Source organism: Pongo pygmaeus, chromosome 1 (assembly GCF_028885625.2).
Source record: "Pongo pygmaeus isolate AG05252 chromosome 1, NHGRI_mPonPyg2-v2.0_pri, whole genome shotgun sequence".
NCBI lineage: Eukaryota > Metazoa > Chordata > Mammalia > Primates > Hominidae > Pongo > Pongo pygmaeus.
In genome coordinates this window covers 24016827-24029944 of record NC_072373.2, presented here as the reverse complement: position 1 = coordinate 24029944, position 13118 = coordinate 24016827, and the positions used below count along the sequence as shown (strand labels likewise).

General features: G+C 37.9%; 1 protein-coding gene across 25 annotated transcripts in view; it reads right to left on the bottom strand.

The window, feature by feature from the left end:
• The window catches only part of ENAH (ENAH actin regulator), a 155691-nt gene that overhangs the window by 53151 nt on the left and 89422 nt on the right, over positions 1–13118 (bottom strand). For all 25 annotated transcript variants that reach the window (XM_063671689.1, XM_063672237.1, XM_054502169.2 and 22 more), the window contains one exon: positions 6595–6772. In XM_063671689.1, coding sequence (XP_063527759.1) covers positions 6595–6772 — 178 coding nt within the window. The remainder of the gene's footprint in view (positions 1–6594; positions 6773–13118) is intronic.

Genomic DNA, 13118 nt, shown 5'->3' with positions numbered 1-13118 from the left:
AAGGCAACCTGCCACCAGAGAGAGACAGAACAAGACTCTTTTGACTCTAAACTCAAGTTCTTTCTACTAAATCACAATAAAGACCTTAACATTTTACTTAAAAATACAAAACTAAAAGTAAATTCAAATTTTCTCTTTCCTAATTTCTCACTCTAAACTGACTTCCCTCAAAGGCACTTTAAAAAATGCTTTGAAGATCCTGAATTGAAGGCCAGACAAACGCAGTAAAAAGAAATGGCCTGAAGGCTCGAAAACCCAATCCCCTTTGTGCCTCCCTTTCTAGGTATGGACAGCCTGGGGAAATCCCAGCTTTCCATGTCAATCTTTCTAATTGGAAACTGGGAGTGACAACAGACATATTAACCTCACATTACTGTGATTCACAAAAGCGAGGACTGTGATAGGTAAGTATGAGAAGAAAGTAGAGCAGGCAGACCTACGAAAAGACTGTCCCCACCTACCCAATCCCCAAACCTGTTACTCACTGAATACTTAGTGAACAGATTTTTTTTTTTTTTTTTTGAGGCAGAGTTTTTGCTCTTGTCACCCAGGCTGGAGTGCAGTGGCACGATCTCAGCTCACTGCAACCTCTGCCTCCCGGGTTCAAGCAATTCTCCTGCCTCAGCCTTCCGAGTAACTGGGACTACAGGTGCTCACCACCACGCCCAGCTAATTTTTGTGTTTTTAGTAGAGATGGGGTTTCACCATATTGGCCAGGCTGGTCTCAAACTCCTGGTCTCAAGTGATGCACCCACCTTGGCCTCCCAAAGTGCTGGGATTACAGGTGTGCGCCACCGCACCCGACCGAACAGATAGGTTTTATAGGGTTCAAAATGTTAATTCTCCAATAAGATTTGTTGTTTCGGAAAGCTAAACTAAAAACTTTGTCCAGGTTTATCTTTGGGATTCTGCTCAGGTCCAAATTTTTAAGATTTCAGGAAAGCATTAATAAAGAACCCCAAATGCAGTATATCCAGAACCAAATATGTTATCTACAGCACAGTATTTCCTCTTCCATCCTCTTCCACTCTGTCTCTGGTTAACAGTACCATCTTTACTGGGGGCCCAAACTGACACACCTGGTCATCATTTTAAAACACTGTTCTCTCCTTCCCAGCCTACCCGTTACATCTTACTGACAAAGAGAAAACAGGCTGAGTTCTAAGATCTCGGTACAAAAGCCACTAATGCCACTGTCTAGCTGTGGGTCCTCGCGTCACTACAGTGACCTTCTGTAAGTGCCAATCTCATTTCTAAAACAAGGATAATACCACCAACCTTGTAGGGTTGTTATAAAGATGACTGGTTATGTATATGCCAGATTAAGACCAGGCACACAGAAGGTGACCAATAAATAGATCATTATTTCTGCCTCAGAATGGCTTTAATTTCTATGTGAGGACAAAGGTAGAAAGCTAGAACACTGCCGTGGCAGGTACAGCCAGCACTAAATGAAAGCTGGTCGTCACCTCTTCATTCTGCTCCTCTCCTCTCTCTTTGTCAGTTCAGGCCTCATCTTTCTCACTGGTATTATTACAACAGTGTCCTGAATTGATCTTCATGCTTGTAAACTTGCATGCTCACCACACTTGTCCTAAAGCACAAACTCGATCACATCAATCCTTTATTTAGCATCCTTCAATGACTCTTCACCACCTCCATGATAAAATGCACACTCATCAGCACCAGGCCCTTCCCAACCTTATCTCTTGGGATGCCCTGCTCCTGACCCCCACCACATAAATTCTCATGTCCAAGCCACATCATGGCATATTTGTTATTTCCCAATTGCTCCATGCTCTCATGCTTCCAAACCTATCTAGAATGTTCTATCACTGATGAACCCTCCCCATTCTTCAAAACATAGCTGAAATATCACCTTCTCTTCAAAGCTTTCCCTGACCCTAGAATTTTCTTTGGTATTCCGAAGGCCTTTCTTCACACTACATTCGCAAGCTGTATCCTCATTTTGCTGGCCTTGTTTCTGGCAGCTGTAGCCCGACTGTGACATCAGGCAAGGGACAGGCTTTATTTATCATTTTTGTATTATTCCCAGTGCCTAACACAGTTTGTAAAAAATACGCTTTACTGAAAATATTTTTGTGATATAAGCTTAATATTGTTTGCATTAATATCAACAATCTGGAAGACTAAAAAACAAAACTGTCACTATAAAGTATTTCTAGAAACTATTGAGATTTTTTTAATCCTATTAATTCCAAACATAAAGAGATTTTTAAATGCTGTGATAAAACTCATACAAATGCACATACTGGAAGGTATGTCAGGCCAAATTATCATTAAAAAAGTGAAATCTCAATATTATAAAACCCCTAGAAAATTTCAACCATAATAAAGGTATGACTTTTGATCATGTTCTCATGTTCAATAGATTAAAAAATAAAACCCAGCAAAAGTAGTCTTTTAGATAATGGTAAAATACTTATTTTGGGGTGTTCTTTTTGAAAAGGCATGCTTCATCTTAGCTGAGAACAAAAGCAGTGGGATAATCTTACTGGTTATGCATATAATTTTCTTTTTTTTGGATTTAAAAATTATTTCCTATTTTCAAATGATTTAAACCTTTTAAAAAAATAAAACAGTTGGGCAAATTTGCCTCCACCAATTATCACAAAAATTAACTTTGTAGTTTATATAATCCATAACTATTACCTATAAAAATCTATAAATGTACTGGATAAATAATAGAGAAATCAAAAATATAACTTTAGGTAATACACCCATTTAAAATTGAATCCATTTCCATGGAGAAAGGAAAAAATACACTGTAGCATTTGGTATAAAAGGAAGAGCACTAATTCAGCTCTTCTTCAAAAATGTTGGAACATGTGATTTGTGTTTTTTTAACTTCCAAATATAACTCACTGTATTTAGCACCTTCTGTACTTTCCAGTATATTAGATAATTGCATACCAAGTTAAAAACAAAATAAAGGAAAACATTTCTGCCACCCACCATTTTCATTAAAAAAAGGAAATATTACACAAACACACAGAGCACCTTGTAAAGGTTGGTATGACTAGCCCCCCAGAAAGCTGTTTTTTATAAATTTAAAAAATTTGAGGACTTAGGGGACATGGGAGAAGAGGAAAGGAAAATTATGTGATTATTGGTTTTAGCACAAAACGTGAGCTAGTAATTTTCAAATTCAGTTCTAGAGAACCACGGAGGCATCTCAGTGGTTGCGGATCCGGAACCCTACATCAATCAGAGAAGCTCCATATTTTTTGTCCATTTATACACTGAACTACAAAGAACTACCAAAGTTATGGCACAAAAATGTCCATAACTTTTAAAAGTCTGAAAATCACTGAGAAGGATTAGCCAATGACAACAGTGGATAATATTGATATTAGCACCTAATAAATAAAAATACAAACAGAAATGTTTAATATGGAAAAATGTTTTAAAAAGTGGTAAAACATTAAGAAACAGGCAAGACTAATATTTGTAGTTGCTTTATCAATAAGTTTGTTCTGCTTCTCATCAGTTTTATCAGGCTACAGTTTGTAAAGGGAAGGGAAATGTAAGTTAAGCTTTTTCAATTTGGTTTTGGAAGAAAGACAGTAGATGATTTCAGCAGCGAATTGGCTGTGAACCCAAAGCAAAGATTTTTGGCAGGGTGTGATCAAGCTGAGAGGTGACATTATTGGGTATGTTTGTTTAGACAAAGAGGAGGTGGCCCATATAATGTTGGGGTAGGGTACATACCTTTTCTACACTGGAGAATCTACGTAAGAAATTATATCTATTCCCAAGAACACTCCTGATTCTTTTTTTTTTTTTTTTGAGACAGAGTCTTGCTCAGTTGCCCAGGCTGGAGTGCAGTGACACGATCTCAGCTCACTGCAAGCTCCGCCTCCCAGGTTCACGCCATTCTCCTGCCTCAGCCTCCCGAGTAGCTGGGACTACAGGTGCCCACCACCACGCCCGGCTAATTTTTTTGTATTTTTTAGTAGAGACAGGGTTTCACCATGTTAGCCAGGATGGTCTCAATCTCCTGACCTCGTGATCCACCCACCTCGGCCTCCCAAAGTGCTGGGATTACAGGCGTGAGCCACCGTGCCCGGCCCTGATTCTTAACATCATACTCTCTCCCATGCTTCTACTTCCACACTAATTAAGGCCATCAAAAATAAGAAATAGTACTTAACTACAGTAATTTATGAAAACAGACATTTTCTAAGTAAATCACACTATTTAGAACTTAGCCATTCTATATGGTTTTTTTTCCATGATGAAAAACTACAGAACTAAAAGCTTCCTTGCCAGTGACCTGATCCACAATGCCAGGAGGCAGCTGTGATGGACTCATTTCTTCCACCATTATCTCTCTTTCCTCAGCCCCTAGTATGAGTGGTTGAGATTGTGACTGAGAAGAGAATAAAGTATCAAAATCATCTAACAAGAAGCCTTTTTCCCACGCTAAAATGCTTGTGTACTTTGTAAAATGATGGCCGATTTTCCTATTTGCCAAACTTTCTATAATGTGGAACATTGTTTCTTAATGCTTATTACTTTACAATAGAGAATGTAATTGAGTCTCTCCACATTAAGATTCATTAATTTGAAAAGATCAAGATAAAAAAAAGGCTGTGCACGGTGGCTCATGCCTGTAATCCCAGCACTTTGGGAGGCCGAGGTGGGCAGATCACTTGAGGTCAGAAGTTTGCGACCAGCCTGGCCAATATGGTGAAACGCCATTTCTATTAAAAATACAAAAATTAGCTGGGCATGGTGGTGCGCACCGGCAATCCCAGCTACTTGGGAGGCTAAGGAGGGAGAATCACTTGAACCCGGGAGGCAGAGGTTGCAGTGAGCCAAGATCACGTCACTGTACTCCAGCCTGGGCAACAGAGCTAGGCTCCGTCTCAAAAAATAAATAAATAAATAAATCAGAAAAAAAAAAACCCATTAATTAGCATTTTCACTTTGAAATCAAACCATACGACTACTCATTGAGAGAAACAATCTTTTCCATTTGGCTAAAAACTAAAAATCAAAAGTCAATGATGAGGAATAATAATTTTAACTACTTTTAAAAAAGGAACATTTAGTTCCCAATATAAGTTCTTAATATCAGTAACATTTAGTTTCTAATATCAACGGATACACTTTTGAAAGTTTAGAAATAAAAGTAATGCTAGTTTGTTCTAAAATACGGGATAGTCAAATGTCTACTCTCCAAACTTTGGTACCTTAATTATTTATCACATAACTGACCTATCCAACCAGATATTAAGAAAAAAAAAAAAAGAATCACAATTCTAGCTTCTTCCCTATGGTAAAACTACAGTAAATGAAAAGCAATTCTCTATCTATGATAGCATGCCAATAAAATACTGACACCTACAAGAGAAGTACAGAGACTTAGAGAAATGACCTACATACAAGACTATACAGACTTTCCTATGCTATTTTCTGGACTTAAGAGACACACCAGGCCAAGTTCTAGTGGTTTATTTTCTCAAACTAGACAAAATATGCAACCTATGTATAAGTTATGTATTGATATTAATTTCCTCAAAAGAAGATCTGATACAAAACATCTAAAGGCATAACAACTGTAAGTTTCTGCAAGATCCCAAAATGTCTTCTTGCTCTGAAATTAGTATTTGACAGACTAACACACAAGCTATATGCTTCAATCCTTTTTAGTATAAGGCAATATATACATCTTTAATGTATTTATAACACATTTTGAACAGATTTTGATATTCTATACTTTCAACAAAGTATCAAATTTTCATCTGACTGCAACTCTTTCCTCTTAAAATATATATTGTTTACAGTACATTTATATCATTAAAATCATTACTAAATATACAATATAGGCAAGAGTAATCGTATTTGTGTTTTTATGTATAACAATTATTTCCTGATTATAAAATCTATCTCTTCGAAGAAATAACCACAAACTGGTACATTTTTTTGTTTTTTAAACCAAGACAAAACTGAGCTTATCCTTGACATATACACAGTTTTTAAAAATTGGGATTTTTTAAAAAGTGATTTCTATATATATTTCTAACCAATATGCACTATCAGAGGAGATGCAATTCATGACTGGTACCACCTGAGGGCACTCCTAAAATCTTAAAAAAAACCGAGAATCACATTTTTACCTACTGGGAAGGAGACCCAGTCCTACTTCAAGTTCATGGTTTGAAAAATGTCTTTCAGAAAACGTGTTTCTTTACACAAAGATGATAAATAAGCATAATTCCTATCCACTGCATATTCTCTGGGCTTCATGTACTTGCAACAAAAGTGTTTCTAAAGCAGGATGAAACACATCTAAATACTTCAAATAAAAGGGTTACAGAATTAAAGAGAACTAAACTCACAGGATTATCTTTCTAGATTATACATTTATCATCAATAAAAAGTTCACATTTCTATAGAAAATAAAAATTCAAGAACTACTTCAAATATATACAAGATCTAAAAGTTAACAAACAGGTTTGTTTTAACATATACATAGCACTTCAGTTCAAGAATACAAGTAAACCTTCAGCTTTGCTTTGTCTCTGGAAAAAGAAAGAAAATACAAGTAAACCATGGGCACCTTACCTGTTTCCTGTGAATTTAACACTTCTAAGGCATGCATCATGGCACTTGCGAAGACATTGGCATCCTCTTTGCTGCCAAAGTTGAGACCATACACTTGTCTAGCATCTCGCCACTGGTGGAAGGTCTGTGTAGCTTGATTGTACTTCAACCCTTTAGGAATGGCACAATTTATCACGACCTAAAAAATAATAATTCTTTATAAAGTCAAACCAATAATTGGCAAAATCAAGGATGTCAACAAATGCTGATTCTATATATTCATTCAAATGTGTTCCTAACAGCCCTTGGCAAAAATCGCTTAAACAATTATCTGGGTAAAATCTACAGAAATATCAGTCTGATAGAAGTTAAGCTTTTTGCTGATTACAAAGGTCTGCCATAAAACAGTAGATCAGCCAGGCACGGTGGCTCACGCCTGTAATCCCAGCACTTTGGGAGGCCAAGGCAGGGGGATCACGAGGTCGGGAGATCGAGACCATCCTGGCTAACATGGTAAAACCCCATCTCTACTAAAAATACAAAAAATTAGCCAGGCGCGGTGGCGGGTGCCTGTAGTCCCAGCTACTCAGGAGGCTGAGGAAGGAAAATGGCGTGAACCGAGGAGGCGGAGTTTGCAGTGAGCCAAGATCGTGCCATTGCACTCCAGCCTGGGCGATAGAGCAAGACTCCGTCTCAAAAAAAAAAAAAAAAAAGTAAATCAGCAAAACAAAAAAAAAATTTCCTCATTAAATATATTTTAACTTGTTTGCTGAAGTTTTACAAATACAAAAAAGTATACACAACCTAAGAGTGTATCTCCGTGAATGTTCACATGAAGTCAGTACCCTGATTAAGAAATCAAACAGCAACACCAGAAGCCCCTCTTCTTAATTCCTTCCACCTCCCAAAAGGTACTAGCCACACTTCTAACATCATAAATTACTACATTTATATGAAATCCAAAAACTAACATATCAATCTGAGGAGGGTCTTGAGTATCTATATAGGGGTCTTACATATCTTTCATTAGATTTATTTCCTATTATTAATCGAGTTTTGTAGGTTTTTGGATTTTATATAAATGGAGTTATACAACATGTATTATAATATATCTGCTCTCTTATCCTCAAAATTATAAGAGCCATCCACTTGTTGCATGCAGCTGTGGTTTATTCATTTTCATTGCTCTATGGTAGTCCTTTGTATAAATCATATTTATTTAACCATTCTCCCATTAATGAACAATTGGATTACTTGCAGTTTGGGCTATTAAAAATTGCGATGTTATGAACTTTCTACTGCATGTCTTTTGGTACAAACAAGCATTCATTTTTGTTGGGCATGTACCCAGGAGTGGAAATATCACAGGACATGTGTTATATGTTCAGCTTTAGTAGAAAATTCCAAGTAGCTTTCCAAATTGCTTCTAGTAATTTACACTTCCACAAGAGTATACAAGAGCTTGTGCTACTTCCACATACTATGCAACATTACAACTGGTACTGTCAGTCTTTATTTTAGCAATTCTGGTGGGTATGAATGCTTTATCACTGCAGTTTTAGTTTGCATTTCTCCAATTTTTATTAGCTATCTAGATGTCTCTTTTTATGAATATCTGCTTGAATTAAGTCTCTTGTCCATTTTTCCCCTGAGTTGTCAATTTTTTTCTTCTTTGATTTCTAAGCCCTTTATATATTCTACATATGATATCATTGTTGGTTATCTGTGTTGCATATATCTCACACCATTCTATGAATCGCCGTTTCACTCTTAACGGTGTCTCGATGGATGTAAGTTCTTCACTTTGATTCTGTTCAAATTAGCAATCTTTTCCTTTATAGTTACTGCTTTAGTGCCCTGCTTAACAAATGTTTCTCAATCACAAGGTCATGAAAATATTGTCCCATATTATCTTGTAGAAGCTTTATTATTTTACCTTTCACATTTCTATCCCCAATCCAACTGGAATTGATCTATGCCTATGGTGTGAGGTAGGCATCAAGTTTGCTGTTTGTTTCAATATGGCTGTCCAAATGATCCAGCACTATCACTGTGCTGCAGGTTTGCCTGCAGCACATAAATCAAGTGTCTATATGGCTCTATTTTCTCCTACAGATCAATATGCCTTTTTGCCAACTCTACAATGTCTTAATTGTTGTAGCTTTATATGAAATCTAGATGACTATTAGAGTGTGTCTTCCTGTTTCATTCTTCAAAATTGCTTTGGCTCTTCTCAGTCCTTTGTGTGCAGCTAGTTTTACATTCTGATTATCAGTTTCTACCAAAGAAATTTTGGGGACTTTGAGGTTGCATAAAAGCTAACATATCAATCTGAGGAGGCTCTTAAGTATCTTTATAGGGGTCTTGAGTATCTTTCATTAGATTTATTATTTTCTATTATTAATTGAGTTCTAAGTATTAGAATCTTCTAATAATCCTAATAATTTACATTTAGGTTTTTTCCTCTAAATACACAACCATGTGATCTGCAATGGACAGCTTTATTTCTTCCTTTCCAATCCATTCACAATGTATTTACCTTCATACACTGGCTAGAAATAACAATACAATGCTGAAAAAAAGTGTTCATAACAAGTATCTTTATTTTCTGATTTTAGAGGGAAAGCTTTCTCAATTAAACTGTTAAAAGTATGATCTTTCACACCAGGCGAGGTGGATCATGCCTGTAATTCCAGCACTTTGGGAAGCCAAGGCAGGTGGATCACTTGACGTCGGGAGTTCGAGACCAGCCTGGCCAACATAGTGAAACCCCGTCTCTACTAAAAATACAGAACTTAGCCAGGCGTGGTGGCATGTGCCTGTAATCCCAGCTACTTGGGAGGTTGAGGCAGAAGAATCACTTGAACCCAGGAAGCAGAGGTTGCAGTGAGCTGAGACTCTGCCACTGCACCTCAGCCTGGCAACAGAGTGACACTCTGTCTCAAAAAATAAATAAATACATAAATAAATAAATGACCTTTCATGTAATAATTTTATTGATATATTTTATCTGGGGGAAAACCCTATTACTTAATAGCTAAGGGTTTCCATCATGATTGAATACTGCATTTTATCAAGTCCTCCCCAACATCTCTTGAGGTGACTGGTTTTTCTGTTTTTATGCAGTAAATTATACTGATGATTTTCTAGTATTAAACCAACCTTACATTCCTAGGATAAACAATCTTGGTCCTCACATATCAATTTTTATAAATCTCTGGATTTTTGTTTGATATTGCTGTTTGAAATTTTTACATGTACTTTTATGAGTGAGATTAACCTGTAATTTCCTCTTTATTGTATTCATACCAGGTTTTGATACCAAAGTAATGCTGGACTTAAAATGAATTGGCACTGTAGAGTTGACAAAAAGATAGGCATCCTCTTTTTGTATTCTCTGGAAAAAAGTACGTAATATTGATATTCTTTAGTTGTTAAAGGTTTGGTTGAAAAGGACACCACCAGTAGAGCCAGCTAAACGAAGTTTTCTTCCTTTTACTTCTTTTAATGATAGTCTTAATTTCTTTAAAGTGTTTTCGTAGGAATTTCTACATCTACATTTTCAAAATTACTAAAATAAAGTAGCTCAAAATATCTCCTTAATCATTTAAATGTCTGTAAGATTCACAGTGATGTCCCTTCTTTCTTCATAATGGTTAAACCATTTTTTTTTTTCAAGAGCTGTCCTTCACAAGGACTTTAGAGACAAACCTCTCCTCCTTAGTGTGTTTGCTTTCTACTGCATTAATTTCCGCTATTTTTTTTTTTTTTTTTTTGAGATGGAGTCTCACTCTGTTGCCCAGGCTGGAGTGCAGTGGCGCGATCTCGGCTCACTGCAAGCTCTGCCTCCCGGGTTCACGCCATTCTCCTGCCTCAGCCTCCCGAGTAGCTGGGACTACAGGCGCCCGCCACCACACCCGGCTAATTTTTGTATTTTTTGTAGAGACAGAGTTTCACCGTGTTAACCAGGATGGTCTTGATCTCCTGACCTCGTGATCCGCCCGCCTCGGCCTCCCCAAGTGGTGGGATTACAGGCGTAAGCCACCGCGCCCGGCCTGTTTCTGCTCTTATCTTTATTGTTACCCTCTTTCTATTAATATTCTATATGTCTTTAATGGCCTATTATTTAATTTCTTGAGAAGCATCCTGAGTCTGGCTGAAAAGTCAACAATACTTCTTTTTCAAGATAAACATTTTAGCCTCTAAATTTCACTTTAATCACAAGTTTAGTTGCATTCTATTGGTGTTAATATGTGGCATGTTCATCATTATTCAGCTCAACCAATTTTTCTTATTTCATTGTGATTTCTTCTCTGACTCATAGACTATTCAGAAAGGTATTTCTTAACACCTACACCTATGGGATTCTCTATTATCTTATTTCTAGATTAATTCTGAGGTGACCATACACTTTGTATGATTTTAATCCTTTGAAATTTGTTGACACTTTCTTTAGGGCCAAGCATATATACAATTTTGAAATTGTGACATGTACATTTCCAAGGTATGTGGTATGTATGTCAATTAGGCTAGGGAGGTAATTGTATTGTTCAAACCTTCTATACATTCTTATAGACCTTTTTTTCTGACTGCCTGTTCCATCAGTTACTAACAGAAGTAAGTTAAAGTCTCCTGCTATGACTCATAAATTTGTAACCAGAACAAGAGGAACTGTGAGATGTCTGGTTCCAAAATGGCAGCGCAGAAGCAACCTATGGCAAAAACAGCCATCACTTTTGCACCAATCTAATAGTTCCCTACTCTCCCTGCCCCCCCAACAAAACAAAATCAAGTATACAGCACCAGCAATATCCCACAACTCAAATAGGAGCAGCAGACAGTTCCTGGAGACACAGAGAAATAAAAAAACTCTCAGCAGACAGTAAGAGAATCAAACCTCCATATCCACAATGGCCCTCCCCACAGCCTGCTGGCACCAAGCACGCAGAAAATCTCCCCCAACTCACGCCTTCTACACTGGAAAAAGTGAGATCAAGGTAAACAACAAACTTCTCCACCATCCTGGGTTCATGGCAAAAGACCCATCTGTCATCTCAAACCATGGGAAGCATTGGGAGTGCCAGAAGGGAGAAATATCCCTGAGAACAGCCAGAGACAAAGTCGGGAAGCAGGACTGGCCCAGAAAGTCTGCTCTGTAACTTGGCCAAAGGAGACACTGAGTCAAAGTGGCTGTTCAGCAGCACCATAGCCAGCCTTCCCACACTACCAGGACATCCCCACTGGGACTTCCTCAATTTGGGATGGGTAGCACTCTGTTTACTAGAACCTAGGCAAATCTGAACTTTTTTTTTTTTTTTTTTTTTTGAGACAGGGGCTTCCTGTTGTCCCCCAAGGCTGGAGGTAGCTCATGGTAATTCCAGCACTTTGGGAGGCTGAGGCAGGTGGATCACTTGAGGTCAGGAGTTCGAGACCAGCCTGGCCAACACGGCAAAACCCTGTCTCTACTAAAAATACAAAAATTAGCCAGGCGTGGTGGCACATGCCTGTAATCCAGCTACTTGGGAGACTAAGGCAGGAGAATCACTTGAACCCGGGAGGCAAAGGTTGCAGTGAGCCAAGATCACGCCACTGCACTGCAGCCTGGGTGACAGAGTGAGACTCTGTCTCAAAAAAAATAAAATAAAATAAAATAAAATAAAATGTTATGCACATTTTACCATAAGGCTGGAGTGCACTGGCTATTCACAGGCACAATCATAGGATATGACAGTCTTGAACTCCTGGCCCTAGGCAGTTATCGTGCCTCAGCCTCCCGAATAGCTGGGACTATAGGCACAAGCCACTGTGCCCACCCTCCTGATGTTTTTAGAAATATTGGGGTGAGGTTGTCACAATTCCTTAGAAGACACTAGAACCCAAAGCTACTAAATTTTAACATTATCAGAAAATGAGAAGACCCATTTTAAGGCAAATCAATATCCCTGCTTGGCAAATAGCTTAAAATGGCAAACGAGAAAAGATGTGTTACATTTACTTTTTCAATTGTTCATAACAGAATGCTAGAAAAAGTTGTGGAAAATATTACTAGGATCAAAATTATATAAACTACTATTTCCTTTTTCCAATATAAAAATTTGAAATCTGGGGCTGGGCGCAGTGGCTCATGCCTGTAATCCCAGTACTTTGGGAGGCCAAGGCGGGCAGATCACCATGTCAGGAGATTGAGACCATCCTGGCCAACATGGTGAAACCCTGTCTCTACTAAAAATACAAAAATGAGCTGGGCTTGGTGGTGCATGCCTGTAATCCCTGCTACTCGGGAGGCTGAGGCAGGAGAATAGCTTGAACCAGGGAGTCAGGTTTCAGTGAGCAGAGATCGCACCGCTGCACTCCAGCCTGGCGACAGTGAAACTCAGTCTCAAAAACAAAAACAAAAACCAATTTTTTTCATCTGAATTAATTCTTTCACTCATCTAACCATTGAGGATAGACAGTACTGCAAATAATCTTTAAAAGTATTAAAATTAAATATTTTCAGGCTGGGCGCAGTGGCTCATGCCTGTAATCCCAGCACTTTGGGAGGT